Source organism: Brassica rapa, chromosome A07 (genome assembly GCF_000309985.2).
Source record: "Brassica rapa cultivar Chiifu-401-42 chromosome A07, CAAS_Brap_v3.01, whole genome shotgun sequence".
Lineage (NCBI taxonomy): Eukaryota > Viridiplantae > Streptophyta > Magnoliopsida > Brassicales > Brassicaceae > Brassica > Brassica rapa.
In genome coordinates, this window is record NC_024801.2 from 26146727 (window position 1) to 26164473 (window position 17747).

The following is a 17747-nucleotide window of genomic DNA, read 5'->3' on the forward strand; positions in this document are numbered from 1 at the left end:
GGACACAGCGTCACAGGTTTTCACACAACTCACAAATCAATTATACAATTTTATGTTTATACTGACAAAACTATAACGAATGTGTATGCATTTCTATATGCAAAAACTGCCACTTGCGTTAACACAATTACCCAGAGAATATTGGTCCGGATTTGCTGGAAAATATATTAGGTGTAGTGTAAAACACCTGGTGTGATTGAAATTTGAGAGAAAATAAAAATGATTAATCAGGTCCAAGAGTGTTATTGGTGGTGATTAGACCTAACTAGCGCTCGAAAAGTTTCAATCGTCGGAGCATGAGCCAAAAACTCTACGACAAAATTTGTGATTATTTTTGGTTTTGCTAAGTTCTGCCGGCTAGTTACTTTATCGTGATTCACAATAACAACCTAACACACACAAAATAAACTAAAATCATATCGTTTACTGGCCTTCTTAGCGAAAGTTAAGTTTGGGCTGGGCCGAAGTGGGCTAGTCCATCAGTTTTCTTGAAAGTGATTAAATTGGTAAGTTTTTTATTTCCCATGACTCCACCATATGAGAATGAAGTTTTTAGTTTCCAAGTTGGAGATCATTTGACATTTGTAGAGAGAAGAATTCGTTTGTTTTCTTTACTTGTATAGGATTAAAAGCATATGCATATTTTAAAGGACGTGAGAGATGTTATAGGAGAGTTCTTGTCTTCTGTCTTCCAGTTTCTTATTAGAGACTATTTGATCCTAAGCAAGTGATTCCTCCTGAATTGCATGTCTCAGGCTCTTCTTTCTTGGCCTAGGGGTCTTTTTGGTATCAATCCTGACCATATGTATAATTAATCCGGAATCAGACATGAGACATAGGTTAGACATCATATATGATTCTGTCACTCTTTTGTTTGATTCTCTCTCTTATACCACCACTCGCAGAATATGGACTCTATCACTGCCTCCAAAATAATTATCTGAGGCTAATCTTCATTTTATTCGTCTCGTGACCATTGAGACGAAACATTTTGGTTACAGACTCCGTTAAATCCGGTATGGAAGATTTTGAAAGGAAGCAATTGCATAGTGAATGGAACAGAACAGCTTTTGTTTGCAAGTTGGCTGTAAGTTCTGACTTTTGAATATAACTAGAAGTTAGAATCATGTTTTATACTTCCTCGGTAATACCTTATGTTATACTACTCTAGTGAATTGATGTATAATTTTGAAGGTGCTTTTTTTATTTGTTTAATTGTCCAACTAGCTTTCTATAACCTTCACGGGGTTATAGCCGAAAGCTGACTTCCATGTTGCATGCACATGGTTTCATAACACCTCCCAAATGGTATTTAGTCTTTATATGCTCTGTCTAAGCATTTTTATAAAGTTAATAACCTCTTTAAGCTTAGAAAGAGTTGGTATTGTACAAATCGAGATCTTATGTAATCACGAGCTTTCATTTGAGTAACGTGACTCACATTAAGCTATCTCCTTCTATATATAGAAGAAGAGAAACACACTTCAAACTCCACACCAGAAAATCATCTTCTCTCATAAAACTCACAACTTAGAGAGACAATGAAGGCCTCTTGCACAAAACCAGTCTTGATCACTTGTACAATCCTTCTCTTGCTCATTGTTGCTCAAGAAAACAGAGTCGCTGCAGCAGAGCAATGTAATCCCATGCAGCTCATGCCATGCGAGGACGCCATAATGAAAGGATCTACGCCCTCCAATGAGTGTTGCACCAGGTTGAAGCAGCAACAACACTGTATCTGCCAGTACATGAAGAACCCAAACTTCAAATCTTTCCTTAACTCACCAAATGCGAAAATGGTCGCCAGTCATTGTCAGTGTAAACCCAAGTGCTAGTCTCCATTCTCTCGTTTTCTCCTCTTAAACCTTATTCTTCTTGCTTTAAATTGATTTGCTTGTCACTATCGTTTCTCTATTGAGTTAAACCCATCATGTTCTTCTTCAAGTGTACTACTATTAGCTAATCAACTTCCTATGTTCAATGTAATCCCACGAGTGGGAACTTGCTTGCTTCTATGCCGTAAATCTCAGATTTAATAATCCTTTGATAAACCATGGACGATCATTCCATTAACATAGTCAGTTCAACATTTTGGGGAAGTCTTTCTGGTCTAGTGATTTTACTAAAATTTCGTTAATGTTTCTGCGCTAAAAACCTACATTTCGAGTAAAAAAAAGATTTATTATCAGTTATTCAGATTTAAAAATTTATAGTGGAATTTTCATAGAACCTATAAGTATGAATCTTTATAAAATAATTAAGTATTGTGAAAATAGAAAACGAGTAAATTTATTGGCTCTAAAATCGTCTTGTAATATTTTTCTTGTTTGTTTTAACATTTAGACCAAAATTTTTTTTTGTAATTTGTGATAGAATAAATTATACTCTCTCCGTCCCTCGGTTCATAATAATATGATTTTTAGAGTTATTTTTTTTCCAAAATAATAGATTTTTTACAATTTTACTTTTAGTAATTAATGATGATAAATTGTATATTTTTGAAAATACTTGAACTGATTAAATAGTATTGATTGATAGTTATTGAAAAATGTATAGTAAAATAAACAATAAATTTAATTGTAAAATTTTATTATATTTTTAATATGCGTGAATAATCTATAAAAAAAATTTCTTTCCGGAAAGGAAGAAAATATTCAACATTAATATTGTTCCAGACAAAAGAAATGTTCCAGAAAAAATATTCAACATTAATTAATTAGACGCCGGTTAAGATTCTAATTTGAACCGGTCAAATGGTAACCAATTTTGGTTTGCCTAGAAATCCATTTCAGTGCCTTTACTTTCTCACAACTTTCAAAAGCTCTGAGATCTCAGATTCGACGCCGTTGGTTATCTATCTCCGTCGCGTAATCTGGTATGTTCGTCTCTCTGTTTCGTTTGTTTCCTTATGACGGCTTACCACTCTATATGCACATCTATAGAGATCTGTTCAGTTACATGACATTGCAACTATTATAAAAATTGAATCTTTTCGTCAGTTTATGAAATAAAGATTTGATTTTTATTCTCTGGGGTCAGAGAGTAAATGGATAAGGAGGCAGCTGAAACTGCTAGGGACTCGCTGGAGCTTGCGTTTCGAATGTCCAACATCTTGGAAACTGGTCTCGATCGACATACCTTGTCCGTTTTGATAGCTCTTTGCGATCTTGGTCTTAACCCTGAGGCTTTAGCTGCTGTCGTCAAGGAGCTCCGACAAGAGTCCGGCAACAACCACGGAAACAGCAGCTTAACATAGATTAGTTTGTTTCACTATGCTTTGATGTTCTGTGATTTGATGTAATTTATTTAAGACATATAGCTTGAAGCATCCAAAAAAGTCGAAAAAGTGAGTTCCTCTGTGTTCAGCTAATAGGTTTACATCATATAGACTCGAGAGTTAGTTTTTGTAACATGAAAAAGAGTAAAATTTTGATTAATCTTGTGAATGGTAAAAAACAACAACACGTTTTCATTTAGAAAACGTAAAACAAGTAATACACCATTCAGCTAAATATTACTACTCTTTTCTCTAAATTTCACACACCTATGTACAATAATGATCTATAAGTATGTATATAATCCATGATTCTACCAAGTAGTAGACTAATCTCTCTTTTGGAAATAGTCTAATCATCGTGTGACAGCACAAGAGGCGTCCTAGATGAGGATTAACTGAAAGGGTTAAGATGACCTTGGGACGATGATTCGGTAGTATTGAAATATACACCGAGTTCCATTGGACTCGTCGTAGTATAGCCTTCGTTTATCATCTCCAAAGTGTTGGTAGATATCTCTGGAGCATATCCGTTTTGTTGATACGACCTATTGATTTCCATGTTGGTGTGGTAGTGGTTTGCACCATATTGCTGGTCAATAGTATTACCTGTGTGATCAAAATTATATCTTAACATTAGTAATTAATACCATGAAAATAAGATAGTGTTATATAACAACTGTATTGAACTCTAAAGTACCTTGTGTCAAAAGGGGAATCTCGTTCGTCTTTCTGTCAATCACTTCTAACAAATCCCATTGTGAGTTAGCATCTTGAACTAACTTCTTAATATAGAGCTGATTCTGCGCTTCACGACCGGAAAAAAACTGACCGTTGATCTTTGCTTCCATAACTTCGCAAATCGGATTCAAGGTCAAGAAAAAGTCAGATCCTCTGTGAATGTATAACGTGTTTCCCAAAATGCACTCTCTAGCATGTTTCAATGTGACATCCCAAATTTTATCAGACATTTGGCTAATCTGTAAATAAACAAACCCTTGTTAGTCAGACAATCAACTTACACAAAAAAAACATTATTATTTGTATATAGATGGTACTTCTCTATTAATAATAAAATCAATAATAGTTTTACCTGACGGAGTCTGCTAAGGTCAACGACTGATAACTTCAAAAAATCTTGAACATTGTTGATGTTTTCAGACGAGAGCTTCTTGTGTAAGGGCCCATCTTTGCGTATCTTCTCTAGCCGCCAGACTTCGTCTTCTAACATTGGTGGGTGATGTTTCTTGTACACTTCACCAACCACAAGTAGTAGAAAACAAATTTAATTATTAATACAAATTATTCAAATTGTATTTGATTGTCATTATGTATTTACTTATATAGTTAGATATCCGCATATGTATGTGTTTATTGAACCTATTATAGGCATGTTCTAAGATTCAAGAAAATGATCTCACGATGTATCAAGTATTAACTAATAGGATGTAAGCATTGGTTAAAATCAGAAAAAGATATATGCATTGACCAAGACTTGTTGCATTTATATAAAGTGGACACTTGTTTGCTTTTGGTCCACATCGATTGTTATTTTAATTGGTTTGCATAAATAAAATGTGTGTAAGCAGAACAAGTAAAGACTTCAATATATATTGACCAACTTTAGCAATTTTGATGTAAACGAACTTTTATTTTGTTATATAATTTTCTAATCATTAAACCTAAGATAAACATAAAATAAGATATGTAAACATATATAGTTAAGTTATAAATAGTATATATATATATATATATACACTTAATATTAGGTAAATAATAAGTTCGACAGACTAGTTTCAAAAATAGCATATATAATAAGTTCTGACAACAAAATATCAATTTACTGTATACTATTGCACATGTTTTTATAACAACATTATATTTTACATGTATATAATCTATAAATTATGAAAACCCTTTAACAAAAAAAAATATAATCTATAAATCGTACGTAGTTGATAGTGTAAATGCATAAGTTGTGAATATACATGCGAAATGTTGTCAGGTCAAAGATAATTGAAACAGAACAAAAAAAGAGCTAGTGATATGTTACTATTGCATGTCTAATAGAGTGTTTAATCAACGAATATAAGTTCACTAATCAGAAAGTCAAGAAAAGGAACTTACGTTCTCCACGGTGATCTTTAACAATGAATGCTTCAGTCATGGCTTCACAAACCGCAACGCCTAGACCGCTACTCCCTTTGGCAACTCTCACGCCAATTCTAAACTTACGGCTACGAACCCATCTCGAGTTATCGGTAAACACAATATCTCTGACCGTTCCTACTCCGTTCCTCACCGTCACAGTTAATTCTCCGGCAATTAACGGCCGTTTACCATCCCTTTCTTTGACGATATTACGCTCAAACTCATCGCTACTCCATTTATCACCCGAAGGAAAATCTCCGTGAAGAGCAACGATGTCTAGTCTGATCGGACGGTCGAGATTCACAGGAACGATCTGATGATCATTGTTTGAACCGTCGACGAGGATGACCTGGAGTGGTGCGTTGTCCACGTCAGTGATTTTACTTCCCGTGAATATTTGTTGCGTCTGTATATTCTTAGCGAACATTAGCTTTAATGTCGGAGCAATGTTCTCCGGAGCTTCAACTCGAAACGACGACGACCGAGAAAATGATCGAATTTTTTTACTTACTTCTTGTCTTACCTGTTCCCATCAACCAAACTAGTTATAAAATACTCTTATGATGATCTCTTATCTGTTTTATGTACATAAAATTTTCCGTTTGACATGTTATAACTTACTATTATTTACTCATTTCGGGTAACATTATTTATCGATAATCTAATGTATGGATACATGAAATGTTAAAAAGATGCAAAAGATAAAAAATATTATGTACTGGCAGTCTTAAACAAAAACAATATAATGAAAACAAAATCATATTTCTAAAAAGACATTGTTTGCAAAATGGAGTTTGTATTAAATTTGTAGGCCTGTATGTTGATCTCGTCAATAATTCCATATCATGAATGTGTATGTGTGTGGACCTCTCTTTTGTCTTTTCTATCTTGATTTAGTTGACCGAAATGTTGTTAGGTTAGCTAGAGGTCTTGTTATTAATACCAAAAAGATCTGTACCTTAGTAAGTATTTAATTCAGTCTTCATGAACTTAAGTATTAAAATGTATGCAACTATGTATATGTGTTGTACATAGAAGGTATATAGTATAAGCAACTGGAACGAATCTTTCTTATTTTACCAAGTTCTAACTGGCATATCAGAATTTGTCAATGCTAAACATGGTAAAATGTATCTCTAACTCTCAATTGGCTAATTCGACAATTTCTAAAGTTCGATACATCTATGAGTAATCAGTTTTAAACTATAGTATGCATATATGAATCTAACGCTACTTAACATACAATATTGGCATTGGCATATTGCTTAAGATAAGTATTTACAAATAACAGAAAGTGGAATTAAAGTGTACTTACAACTTTTCTAACAAGAGGCTCTAGGGCTAACGATAAGCTCGTCAACGTGGTTTCTGTATTCAATGCTCCAAACACACTGAAACTGGCCAGTAAAAAACAAAAACGTTTATCAGAAAGTTTATCAGAAGGCCATAAACAAAAAATAACAAAACTAGAGAGAGAAGAGAGGGAGAAAATATAAATAAGCACACACACAAATATATATGTATATATTGATTGCATAACGAACATGTTTTCTCACTAAAAATTGAGTTGTATATTCAGATACAATATTATATGAAAAAAAATCAAGAAAATACTGAGAAGACATACGAGGCAAATAGTGGTAGAGATTTGAATCGTTTCTCGGATTTGTTTTCTCGATCTGACTCCAAATCTTGAAATAGCCTCTTCCCCGCCATGGAATTGGTATGGTGAGTTGATAAAGCGAGAAAGATGGCGCTTCGATCAAATCTAGGTTTTTTTAATCTAAACTGTTGAGAGAAATGTTTTGATATGATCTAAAGGATGAGATATAAATGGTTGGTTTGTCTCTTGGCTTTTATAGTATTTCTATATTAATGCAATTTTTAAAAAGGAAAAAAAAGAAAGTTCGAGGCACGAGAAAGGAAACAACCTGGCAGCACACACCAAAAGTCTTCTTTTATGGCGTCATAAATAAGGAGACTTCTGATGTCAACCCCAACGGAGAGAGCGCCATTTGTCAACATATATGGACGATTGATCTTCCACTCTATTAGGTTTTAGAATCTAACGGTTGATGTCAAGCTTGATCCATAGGCCACCTGATTACTTTCTGTGGAGAGAGCCCCCCCGCACTATGATGGTACGTTAGATCCAGCCGTTCTTTAAAGAATCTTTTGTTCTTTCTTTCATCTTCAAAGAATTTAACATTATTGATGTCCATAGTAATTATCATAATCAGCTATCTATTAATTTCCATACCTAAAAAGAGGGATGACCCTAGGTTACGATAAGAGCATCTTCGAAAGAAATTCTATAATTTCAAATAAAAAGTTTTTTGCTTTAACAAAAGAACTTCAAAACTTCAAATTTGGAGTTTTAAAAAGCTAAAGTTTTACTACTTAAACTTTAAATTTGAAGTTGCATCTTTTTATTTGTATTTTGGTCCTTATAATTAATTTTAATCACATTTATGATTCTTAAGTATTTTCTCATTCATAATTTTAATTTTTAAAACTTTTGTATATTTTAAATATTTCAAATTTATTTTTATAAATTAAAATTTTGCACATAAAAGTTTTTTTTTAAAATCAAAATAAGATTTATAATATTTTTAAAGTTGAATTAGACAACAAGAATATTACAAAAGAAACTTAATAAAAAAATTAAGAAGATATATACATGAAAACATAATTATTATACATATTTAACTATTACACCAACACTAATAGTCTAGTAAATTTTCTCTAGAATTTTTAAAATATTTTCCAAACAAATTTTGTATAACCGAAATGGAGCATTAATAAAATGATTTTATGTAATAATGTGGTATTTTGCTTTTAGTTTAATATTTAATTATATATTTATATTTATAATTTTATATTTTAGTGTAAGATTTTATTAATTAATATTACTATAATATTTTTATATATGTTCTAGTTATCTACAAAAGTTTTATGAATTTATATTAATTATGAAAAATATAAGTAGCATAGTGTAAATTACAAATAATTTTGAAGTTAAATTTGAAGTTTTGCTTTTGGAGAAGAACACTTTGAAACTTCAAATATAGAGTTTGCAAAACTTTATAATAAAGAGTCTTTTTGGAGATGCTCTAAGTGAAACATTTGCAACATGTCTCTAAAATCTTTGAAAAAAACTATGTGGACATAAACCTTTTAAAAAAAAGTTTAGACCCCAAAATTTGTAAAAAAAAAAATTTACATAAACATTGCCAATTAAGGATTTATCTGGCTAATAAACATCATCCTTCAGTCCGTCCCGGCATTCCGGCCTTGCCTAAAAATATATCTATTTTCCTGTCTAACCTAATAAGAAAGTCAATAAAAATTAGAGAAAAAGACAGGTTCAGTTGTATTTGTTTCTTCTTCGTTTATGTCAGAAAAGGCAAAGTTTGCAATAATCCCATCTTGTTAATGGTTGGTGTCGTCCGGAAAATATGGATATAAACTACTTTCATTCCAACTGTATTGTTTAAAAAAAAAATAGACTTAACTATAAACTTAAGTAGTATTATTAAACCATAAAAATTGTAACATCGTTTTCAATGTAGAACTAGATTTTGACCCGCGCTTTCAAAGCGCGGGATTATTTTCGAAACATTCCAAATTTATTTGATATAAATTTGTATTTTAATTGTATATACACTTAGATATTACAAATAGAACATTATATTCAATGTTTTGAAATCCGACCCGACCCGCAGTAAAATTGGCAAATTCGGTGGCTCATATGTAATCCATTTTAGTTTTTAAAAAAAAACTGTTATTTAAAAATTCTATAAAACCTGTAACAACCGCTAAAACCCGAGATCTTGTTATCGGTTGATCTGGTAGATGAACCAATATGTAATTCGGTTTGATTTATTATTATATTTAGAGTATTGTAATATATATTCATGAATGTTCAGATGAATAGTGAATATATTATGAAAGTGATATTCCAATTTAAATACAATTTTAGTCCAACTAAAATTCCATCTTGTTAATGGATCAATATTTGAGAGGATGCATACTAAAAATAAAATAGATTTGAGCATCAATAATGTGTATACATCTATTACAAATTAATGATTTACGTTTGCAAAAAAAAAAATTGTTTATTTATTTAGATAGTTTACTTTTGTTATTCACATGTTATTAGATACTTTTTGATGTTTTGTCTATGGCTTATTTTAAATTTAAAAGTTAATTTTATTATTCGCATTAGAAATGTAAATATTTATTATTTTATTTTGATATATATATTTTTATTATATTTAATTCTTAATTTTTATATATATATATATATATATATATATATATATATATATATATAATTATATTTTTAAATAATTATAATATTAACCCCTACTCTCTGGCATCGATTCATGTTAATGTGATGTTTTATGATATATTTGTGTTAATATATTTGTTCAATTAGTTTATATTTGATATATATGTTACATGTCTTTTTGAGTAACCCGTAAAAAATATATTCATAAACCTATCAACAGTAACATGTTTCATCGTATAATTACTATTAATATTTATTTTATCATATATAAATAAATATATATATATATATATATATATATATATTTAATACTCTAACAATAATATTATTTTTTTATGTATTTGGTGAAGGTTTTGAACAATTTGTTTTTTTTTTGCATTTGGATTAATATATAGTTGTATATATACAAATCACAAATGAATAGATATATATATATATATATATATATAAGTATTTATTACATTAATAACTAAAATATAATTGATTAGTTATTTAAATTTTGAATTAATATAAGTTAAATTCATTAGTTTAAAAAATAACAGATTAGTTAGTTAGTTCCTTAATTTTAGGTATGATGTATATTTAATAATTAAATTAGATATGAATAGAAATAATAAGAAATATAATTAAATATAATGGTCCAACCTAGACTATTTGTAAGTAGATAAAAATTGCTTCTGTTTTAATAGTATTGATATCTTGCGTTAGTAAATCTTATCCGAGTTCTTATGTGTTCATCAATATTGAACTATACATAAAAGGGGATAAGTGAGTAATTTCCAAGAACGTTCGTTGAATTGATTTTGTCTTCTCGGGTAATTTCTTGTCGGGTTGGTTTCAAAACTCAATCTTCCTCATCAAAAATTTGTCGTTCGTTTAGCTTCAGTCGTCTCTGTTCAGTCTTTATCAAAAATCTTTTTTTTTTCTATTTAATATACTACTTCTCTTTTTCTTTTTCTCCTTTTTAGCATAATAAGAATGTTCTCAGAATGTTATTAGCATAATGTTATATGTTAGTGAATTTCCTCGGTGTTCAGCTTTATGGTATTGTTTCATAATTCCTAGTCTTTGTCACGAATCAAGATATTGTCAGTCACAGTCATAGGGTATTAAATAATAACTACCCAATCAATTTTGATATAACTTAAACTGAGAAGCCCATATCTTATTTGTTGCTATCCTTTTTTTGGCTGCTCAAAAACTATATATCTTGTTGTTATTGATTTTGTAATTTCATTCTAACTGAATATTTAAATAATTATTTCATCTGAGTGTGTTCCATTTGTAGTTTTGCAATGAAACTAAAATCAAATATTAAAATAATAAGTGGATGTGAAGGACACATATTTGAGAAGAGTTTTGAGTCTAGACAGAACAATAAGATTGTCTTTTTCGTAGAAGTTGTTTTTCTCTCTTGCATTTTGTTGTTCCTACTGACTAAGCTACAATTTTTATATATTGAACTAGGTATTTTCCGGCGTAGTACGCATAAAAAAAATTTAAGTAATATTATATTTAAAATTGAAATTTGTTAAATTTAGATTTTATTTGCTTAGCTTTATATTAATTTTTAATTAGATTATTCAATTTAAAAGTTTAAATAATTTTAAATAAATTTTAACCGTGTAAATACAGTTGAGCGATTTTTTGCTGCCTCCAAAAAATGATCGAATTTTAAAACATGAGTGTTTACTAGAAGGTAAGTTACATTCTTTATATATGTAATATGCATATTTCTTCCTCATATAATTGTACATATAATGTCTACGTAATGTTTTTTCATAAAAGTCAATCTTTGTATGTTGTATCTGTAAAATCTAAAATATGATGGTCATATAACCTTATAAGTTGTATGTACAATAGCATCTATACTACTAATTCAGAATCACCAATCAGCGAAATTTTAGATTGTTTAGAAAAGTAGAATGTCACTACAGAAAAATAAGCTTACAAATAATCAATACTTTTCACTTTATTATTTTCTGTAAAAACTTAAAACTCATATATATGTAGTTTCCTACTTTCCTTCCAACAAAATTAACGTGAACAAAGTTTTGTAATTAGAAATGGGCCTTATAAATTTGAATACAGAAATGGGCCATAGCATATATCAATGTCCTGAATGTGTGCTACGGGTTTAGAGACAAATAACTAAAACCCCATAATCCTACCAGCAAAATGAATCAACGTATCTATACAACTATCATCGAATTTTCTAGCGAACAAATAACAATTGTTACTCTCCTTCCCATTATACACACACCCTTCTCTATTCCTCAGCTTCGTTAGAAGCTCCGCCCTCACTGACCGCCGTGTATACTTCCTCGGATGTGGTCCTCTTCGTGACCAATCTGTCCACGTCAACGACCGGTTCGCGTTCTTCCCGGGAAACATGACGTGAACAAACGTCGGCAAGTAATGCTCGTCGGCGTAACAACCCCAACGGCAATGTTTCTTGAACAATGGGAAGTAAGTCTTGTCGGAGACAACGGCTACAGCTATTTCACGGTCGATTTCGAACCATTGAGAGCCTTTTCGCCACTTGCTGCGGGTAATAACTGGGGACATACGTCGATTGTAGCGGCCACGACCTGCTGGTCCAGGAAGATCGTAGAGGTCTACAAAAGAGTGTTGAGAGTTTATGAGGTAAGAGTAAATGGTGGAGAAGTTGAAGAGAGGTATGTCTGTTTCCGAGAGGAGGACGAAACGTTGGTTTGCTGCGTCGAGCAGAGCGTTAGCTATTAGCCGCCGCTCAGCCTCCACCATGCTCACCATACCCCATTTCACTTCCTACAAAACAATTTAGCAAAGGGGTTAGAGTAATATTGAGCAGTGCATTTTATTACATTAAACAATTTAATTAGTTGCCGACATAAAAAAACAATTTAATTAGTTAATTTAAAATGCGTATGTCGGCATATATGTGTAATAGACTACTCAACGGTTTTATACTTTATAGTATATGATGATGATATCTATTGAAAGGAAAAGTAAGAGGTTTATAGTGACATATTGGAAAGAAACTTAAGTATGACTTTTTATCATATTATTGACTAAGTTTTATTATCCATATGATCCCTATATATATAACTGGTTAGTGGTTATTAGGAGAAGCAATAAACAAGAATGTCACTATTAGTCGCATCACGTGATGTATATGTAATTTTGTTTTGATGCATATAAGTATTTTTATAACAAAAGATTTTTCTCAGATACTTTGTTTTGATGCTTATAAGTATATGATTCTTGTCCTAGAAACATCTATTTCTGTCTTCTCGACTTTTCTAAATTCTTTGACACACGCAACATTTTCTTCTTCTTGTTGTTGTAATTTAACTTTAATCTAATAAAAAAGTGTAAGATAGTTAATGAGTAGACCTACAGATTTACGTATTTTTATTTTCAATATGAGATAAAAACGTATAGATAGTAAAAATGATTACGTATTTTTATTTTAATTGATATGCCTTAAAACGTTACACCACATATTACTGTACTTTCGTTTTTTTTTTCTGCTATCATCATTCTCATAATTTCAATAATTAACAAACTATATAAGGCGTGACAAATTGAGAATATATATATATTAATTATGAAAATACAATTTGTTAATTTTGTCATTCCCTTCTAAGTTATGCTCTAAACACCACACTAATTTGATAAAGTAGCGTATATATACTTCTTAGGAAAAAATCCCCCCAAAAATGCAATTTTTTTTTCTAAAATGCAAATATCTATAGTCGACCTTATTTTCTCTGATTTAATTTAGACATATCAATTATGAAAAATAAATAATAAAAATCGTGAGATGACGACGAAATTGACTGACCTTGCTTGGAATCCTCCGACGATAAAACGGCGACCTTTCAGGAATACCATCGTCAACGTAAGAAAGGTTACTAGTATGAACGTAAACAGAGAAAAGGCCTTGATGGCCATTGAAAAATCTCTCCCACAGTTTAGCCAAAGGAAGCTTCCCTCTCGTCAAGAACATAAACGCCACTTTCTTCTTCACCGTCGACGGCCTTTCTTGAACCTTCGACGCACGCCACATGAGTTCTTCCTCCGTCGTGTTATGATGCATCACCTTCTCAAACTCCACCATAGAATGACCCTTTTGCCCTTCATCACTATCATAAGCAACCGTTTCATTTACTAAAACGAAGTTTTCTGGCTGTGGCTGTGGAGAGAGGGAAGGAGAAGATAGACGAAAGAGTTGGGGGCTGAAAGAAACGTTTCTCATGTGGAAGTTGAGTAGGAAGCCGAGACCGAACCCGAAACCAATAAGAAACGAATATAAGACGAGGTGATGGAAGAATCTGCGTGATTTGAACATCATTGAGATGAAGATTTGGCGAAGATGATGACGAGTCTCTTGTTGAAGAGAGTCTACTTGAGTTTCTTGGCTCTTCGTCTTCATTATTATTTTTGATGTATATGGGTCTAAAGAACGTTATATATATAGTGAAGAAGAATCTCTAAAAGGACTTTTCGTAATTGGCTTCTTTCTGACGTATCTTTTTAATCTCACGGGCTTGGGACTTGCTGGAAAGATTGAATTGTCTATACAGGGTTTTAGGGGTTGAGTTAATTTGATTGGTACACGAGTTTGGTTTTATGTAGACACGTTAACTTTGACTATGACAATAAAGCTGAAGTAATGCTTGGGTTAAGGACTAGTAGCGTCACCTATCTGTTATATATAATACAGTGTCTTAAAAAAAAACTTTTATATTACGTTCTTTGAAGTTTTAACAAATAGATAGAAAAATGAATTACATTTTTTTGTAATATCAGCTCGTTACAAACAGAGGAATGTGTGCTGGATGAGCAAGTTCTTGAGCTTTCTTCTAAAATCTAGACGAGAATATAAACTTAACATTATATCAAGACGATTCAATAATTAACATGTTTAACATCTCAAGTCTCCACCATGAACTGATGATGGTACAATATTCAGTAGAATGAGATGCTATAAACTTGTTTCCGCCTATGTTGTTTTTCAGTGATTGCAATCGTTCCTCAGCCAATGAATACATAATGACATATTACGACTTGATAGAGTATATTCAGACATGTAACCTAACTAGTTTGTGATGGAACATCAACGTAGATCTAGCAATTTATTTAGATTTACCTTCAAGAACAGAATCGAAAACCTTTTCTTCAAAAGTCATTAACATCAAACACACCATCACCAGCATTATCTTGCCATCTCTGTGGAGCAAGTTTCACAGATAAAAATTCCTCTTAAGCATCTGCAATATACCATCCGCTTGTAACTACAAAAAAAAAACGGTTAAGGTTATTACCAAACTCCACAAGCCTACAAGACTCATACAACTCAAAGAATAAAAACAAAAGCATCTTTAGGAATCTAATGAAGAATAGAGACTTGAGAGAATAGGATACAGCTCGGGATCCTTGCGCCTGAGTTCATCGAACATGTGCTTGTAAGGAGCTCCGAAACCATAGACGTTAGGCTCTGTGGCAGACGGTCCAAGTAGTTTAACATGAGACCCTGTCCCGTACGAAGCTACGTCGAGACCTTGCCTATTCAGGAGAACGTGAGCTTCCATGCTCCGGTTCTGATTCGATGAACACACCATGGCGTATCGGAACCTCATGGCTAAGCCACCACGACGAACAAATCTCTCGGCGACTGTAGTGTTAGCGGGTTTTTACGTGTTCTTGGTTTCAGAGATAGTATATGTTACTTAATTGGGTTGGGCCTGGGTCGGGCTTTTGATAATGATTTAAATTTTATTTCTTTTTGGTTAAAAATCTTTAAAAAAAAGAATTTGGGTCTAATACTCTAATCCGTGTAATTCAAGGATTTTATAGTTGATCAATAAAAAAAATAGTTTTTCTTTTATTTACAATTACACACATCACAATAATTCGATGTGGTCCAAGAGGAAAATTTCCCTTTTTCTTTTATAAAAGCATTTCCAGTAACAGAGATATTCATTTGAGTATTTTAATAATAAACTACAAATAATAAAATATTATTTATTTATATATTTAGTTTATTTTTTAAATTGACCTTTGATCAAAAAAGTTTTAACCATTCAGAAAATAATGTGTCTCGTTACAGTTTTTTCTTTTCGTAGCAAAAAAACATTTCTAACATTTATTTTTCCTTAATTTATCCTATTTTTAACTTTATTATTTTAATTGCTTGAATCCTACTATATAAAAGGGACTAAATTCAAGGCTTTTGAGACTATCCACCTCAGCCAAAATATTCTCATAAAAAAAAAATTAGTAATAGACATAATTTAGAAGATAATTAACTAACACAACTTTTGATATTTCTAGAAATTTCAAATTTGTAACTGCTAATTTATTAATAGAATCATATATCTATATTGAATTATGTTCTATTTTTAATCTTTAGATTTTAAGGGGTAAATAAATTATTAATTTATAATATATAGTTTATAACTTTATATTGTAGTTATAAATAAAGAAAAAATAACCGGGAAGGGTGAAGAAGCTCATGTAAAATTATGTAATTAAAATGGTAAAATGGTGAGTATGATGAAGTGAATCTAAGAAAATTTGTTGTACAAATTATGGTGATTTCTCCGTACACTAAAATGATTTAAAATAAAATATATATTCACATAAATAAGTCAATATTTGTTGTTGTTTTATTTGGTAAGATGTTAAAATTATCATTTTCTGAAAGGTTACACTGTTGCTTTTAAACAACTTATTACAGCAAGGAAACAAAAACAACCAACAACAACTCAAGGTAAAAAAAGCCTTAAGGAGGTTTTATACAAGAAAGATAAAAAAGAAGTAGAGAAGAGGAGAAAGAAGAACTTGCCGGGTAAGAGAGGAGACGGTCACGCATCATACGGTCGAGAGAGGCAAGGATGACTGATGAAGGTGCGAAGACAGCTGTGAACACACGAGCATTACGCTCTTTCCACAGCAGGTAGATGGCTGACTGAAAGTAGAGCTTGATGACTGGAGTAGCATGCACATCTGTGTTGACGCGAGGTTGATTGATCCAGGCTGCAATAGAGTGTAGATCAGCCGGAGGAAAAATCCAAACTTCAGCAGCAAAAGGCTTCCATATCAAGCGAGAGAAAGAGCACTCAAAGAAGAGATGATGGTGAGTCTCTATTTCCAGATTACAAAGGACACACGTTCCTGAGACATTTAACCCCTAACGCCTCAAGCGATCTTTGGTTGGCAGTCTTCTCCGCAAAGCCAGCCATGATATAAACGCATTACGTGGAATATGTTCCTTGAACCAAATAGTCTTGTGCCAATATTTGTTGTTGATAGTGTTTATATTCTTTTCTCACATTAGTATCCATATTTTTTAGTAAACTGATCCAAAGAGATTAGTTTGTGGAGCTAACCAAACGAGGATTATAGTGTTTATTTTAGAAAAAGTAATAGGTTGAATGATAAATGGTGTGCGTGCTTTTTCACATGGAAATCTGCACATATATTAAAATTGTAAGATTTGAATCATAGAGAAAATATAGTGTATATGACTGAAGATGGTCCATTCCAAAATTAAAGATGGTTAAAATTATTCTTTGTCAAAATGCATAGATGTGAATCTTATATGAATAGAGTTCTCTTGTGCCTATAGGCTCTTTGCAATTTGAAGAAGAAAGAACATATTGTGTGAAAATCTTTGGCTCGGTCAAATTTTATCCAATTGTTTAAAAGCCCAAAAAACCCATATGTACTGACTTTTTGATATTTTTTTCTGTGATTTGAATTTAAAAAGAGATAAAACTTTCGATAAGTTATGTAAACTCAGAACAAGTATTTAGCTTTAGAAAGCATTTACATGTTTCAAACTTATAATATATACATATATAATGTTTAAAATTATGCATATAAAATCTGTGTAAAATGTGCCTAAATATGTTTCTCTTTTTTAATGTGTTAATTATAATATATATAATATTATTTTAAAATTTCAAAAAGTTTATGTAACATACAAAAACTATCAATAAAACTACAACAAGAAAAATGAAAAATTATAAACATATA

The 17747-nt window shown here is 31.4% G+C and overlaps 4 protein-coding genes across 6 annotated transcripts; 1 reads left to right on the forward strand and 3 right to left on the reverse strand.

Annotated features, from left to right (window-relative positions):
- The first annotated feature begins 56 nt into the window (after positions 1 to 56).
- LOC103831853 (non-specific lipid-transfer protein 2) lies at positions 57 to 3357 on the forward strand. Its single transcript, XM_033275539.1, has 2 exons — positions 57 to 2875; positions 3040 to 3357. Exon 1 carries the CDS (start codon positions 1542 to 1544, stop codon positions 1833 to 1835), a length of 294 nt encoding a protein of 97 aa, XP_033131430.1. The 5' UTR covers positions 57 to 1541; the 3' UTR covers positions 1836 to 2875; positions 3040 to 3357.
- Positions 3358 to 3417: 60 nt separating this feature from the next.
- Positions 3418 to 7974, reverse strand: LOC103831855 (protein SAR DEFICIENT 1). Of its 2 annotated transcripts, none has more exons than XM_033275537.1 (6): positions 7053 to 7974; positions 6741 to 6816; positions 5402 to 5948; positions 4368 to 4528; positions 3975 to 4254; positions 3418 to 3883 (listed from the first exon to the last, which is right to left on the reverse strand). In XM_033275537.1, the coding sequence occupies exons 1-6, from the start codon at positions 7139 to 7141 to the stop codon at positions 3669 to 3671; spliced, it is 1368 nt and encodes a 455-aa protein (XP_033131428.1). In that variant the 5' UTR covers positions 7142 to 7974; the 3' UTR covers positions 3418 to 3668. The 2 variants fall into 2 exon arrangements, with proteins under 2 accessions (XP_033131428.1, XP_009106037.1); XM_009107789.2 differs by having other exon boundaries at positions 6741 to 6822; positions 7053 to 7971.
- Positions 7975 to 10608: 2634 nt separating this feature from the next.
- On the reverse strand, positions 10609 to 15915 carry LOC103831856 (glycosyltransferase BC10). 2 transcript variants are annotated; one of them, XM_033275728.1, is made up of 3 exons: positions 15115 to 15915; positions 13549 to 15001; positions 10609 to 12509 (listed from the first exon to the last, which is right to left on the reverse strand). In XM_033275728.1, exons 2-3 carry the CDS (start codon positions 14137 to 14139, stop codon positions 11871 to 11873), a joined length of 1230 nt encoding a protein of 409 aa, XP_033131619.1. In that variant the 5' UTR covers positions 14140 to 15001; positions 15115 to 15915; the 3' UTR covers positions 10609 to 11870. The 2 variants fall into 2 exon arrangements, with proteins under 2 accessions (XP_033131619.1, XP_009106038.1); XM_009107790.3 differs by having other exon boundaries at positions 13549 to 15915.
- Positions 14886 to 15346, reverse strand: LOC103831857 (RNA polymerase II subunit A C-terminal domain phosphatase SSU72). The gene is made up of 3 exons (XM_033276046.1): positions 15115 to 15346; positions 15032 to 15045; positions 14886 to 14936 (listed from the first exon to the last, which is right to left on the reverse strand). Exons 1-3 carry the CDS (start codon positions 15344 to 15346, stop codon positions 14886 to 14888), a joined length of 297 nt encoding a protein of 98 aa, XP_033131937.1.
- Positions 15916 to 17747: the final 1832 nt, after the last annotated feature.

Coding starts and splice junctions, on each gene's coding strand:
- LOC103831855 (XM_009107789.2), bottom strand. CDS start 7,141: ATGGCGGGGAAGAGGCTATTTCAAGATTTGGAGTCAGATCGAGAAAAC. Junction 5,949..6,740: donor AGCCTCTTGTTAGAAAAGTT/GTAAGTACACTT, acceptor TGATGGGAACAG/GTAAGACAAGAAGTAAGTAA. Junction 3,884..3,974: donor GATTCCCCTTTTGACACAAG/GTACTTTAGAGT, acceptor TTGATCACACAG/GTAATACTATTGACCAGCAA.
- LOC103831857 (XM_033276046.1), bottom strand. CDS start 15,346: ATGAGGTTCCGATACGCCATGGTGTGTTCATCGAATCAGAACCGGAGC.
- LOC103831853 (XM_033275539.1), top strand. CDS start 1,542: ATGAAGGCCTCTTGCACAAAACCAGTCTTGATCACTTGTACAATCCTT.
- LOC103831856 (XM_033275728.1), bottom strand. CDS start 14,139: ATGAAGACGAAGAGCCAAGAAACTCAAGTAGACTCTCTTCAACAAGAG. Junction 12,510..13,548: donor GTCGGAGGATTCCAAGCAAG/GTCAGTCAATTT, acceptor ATTGTTTTGTAG/GAAGTGAAATGGGGTATGGT.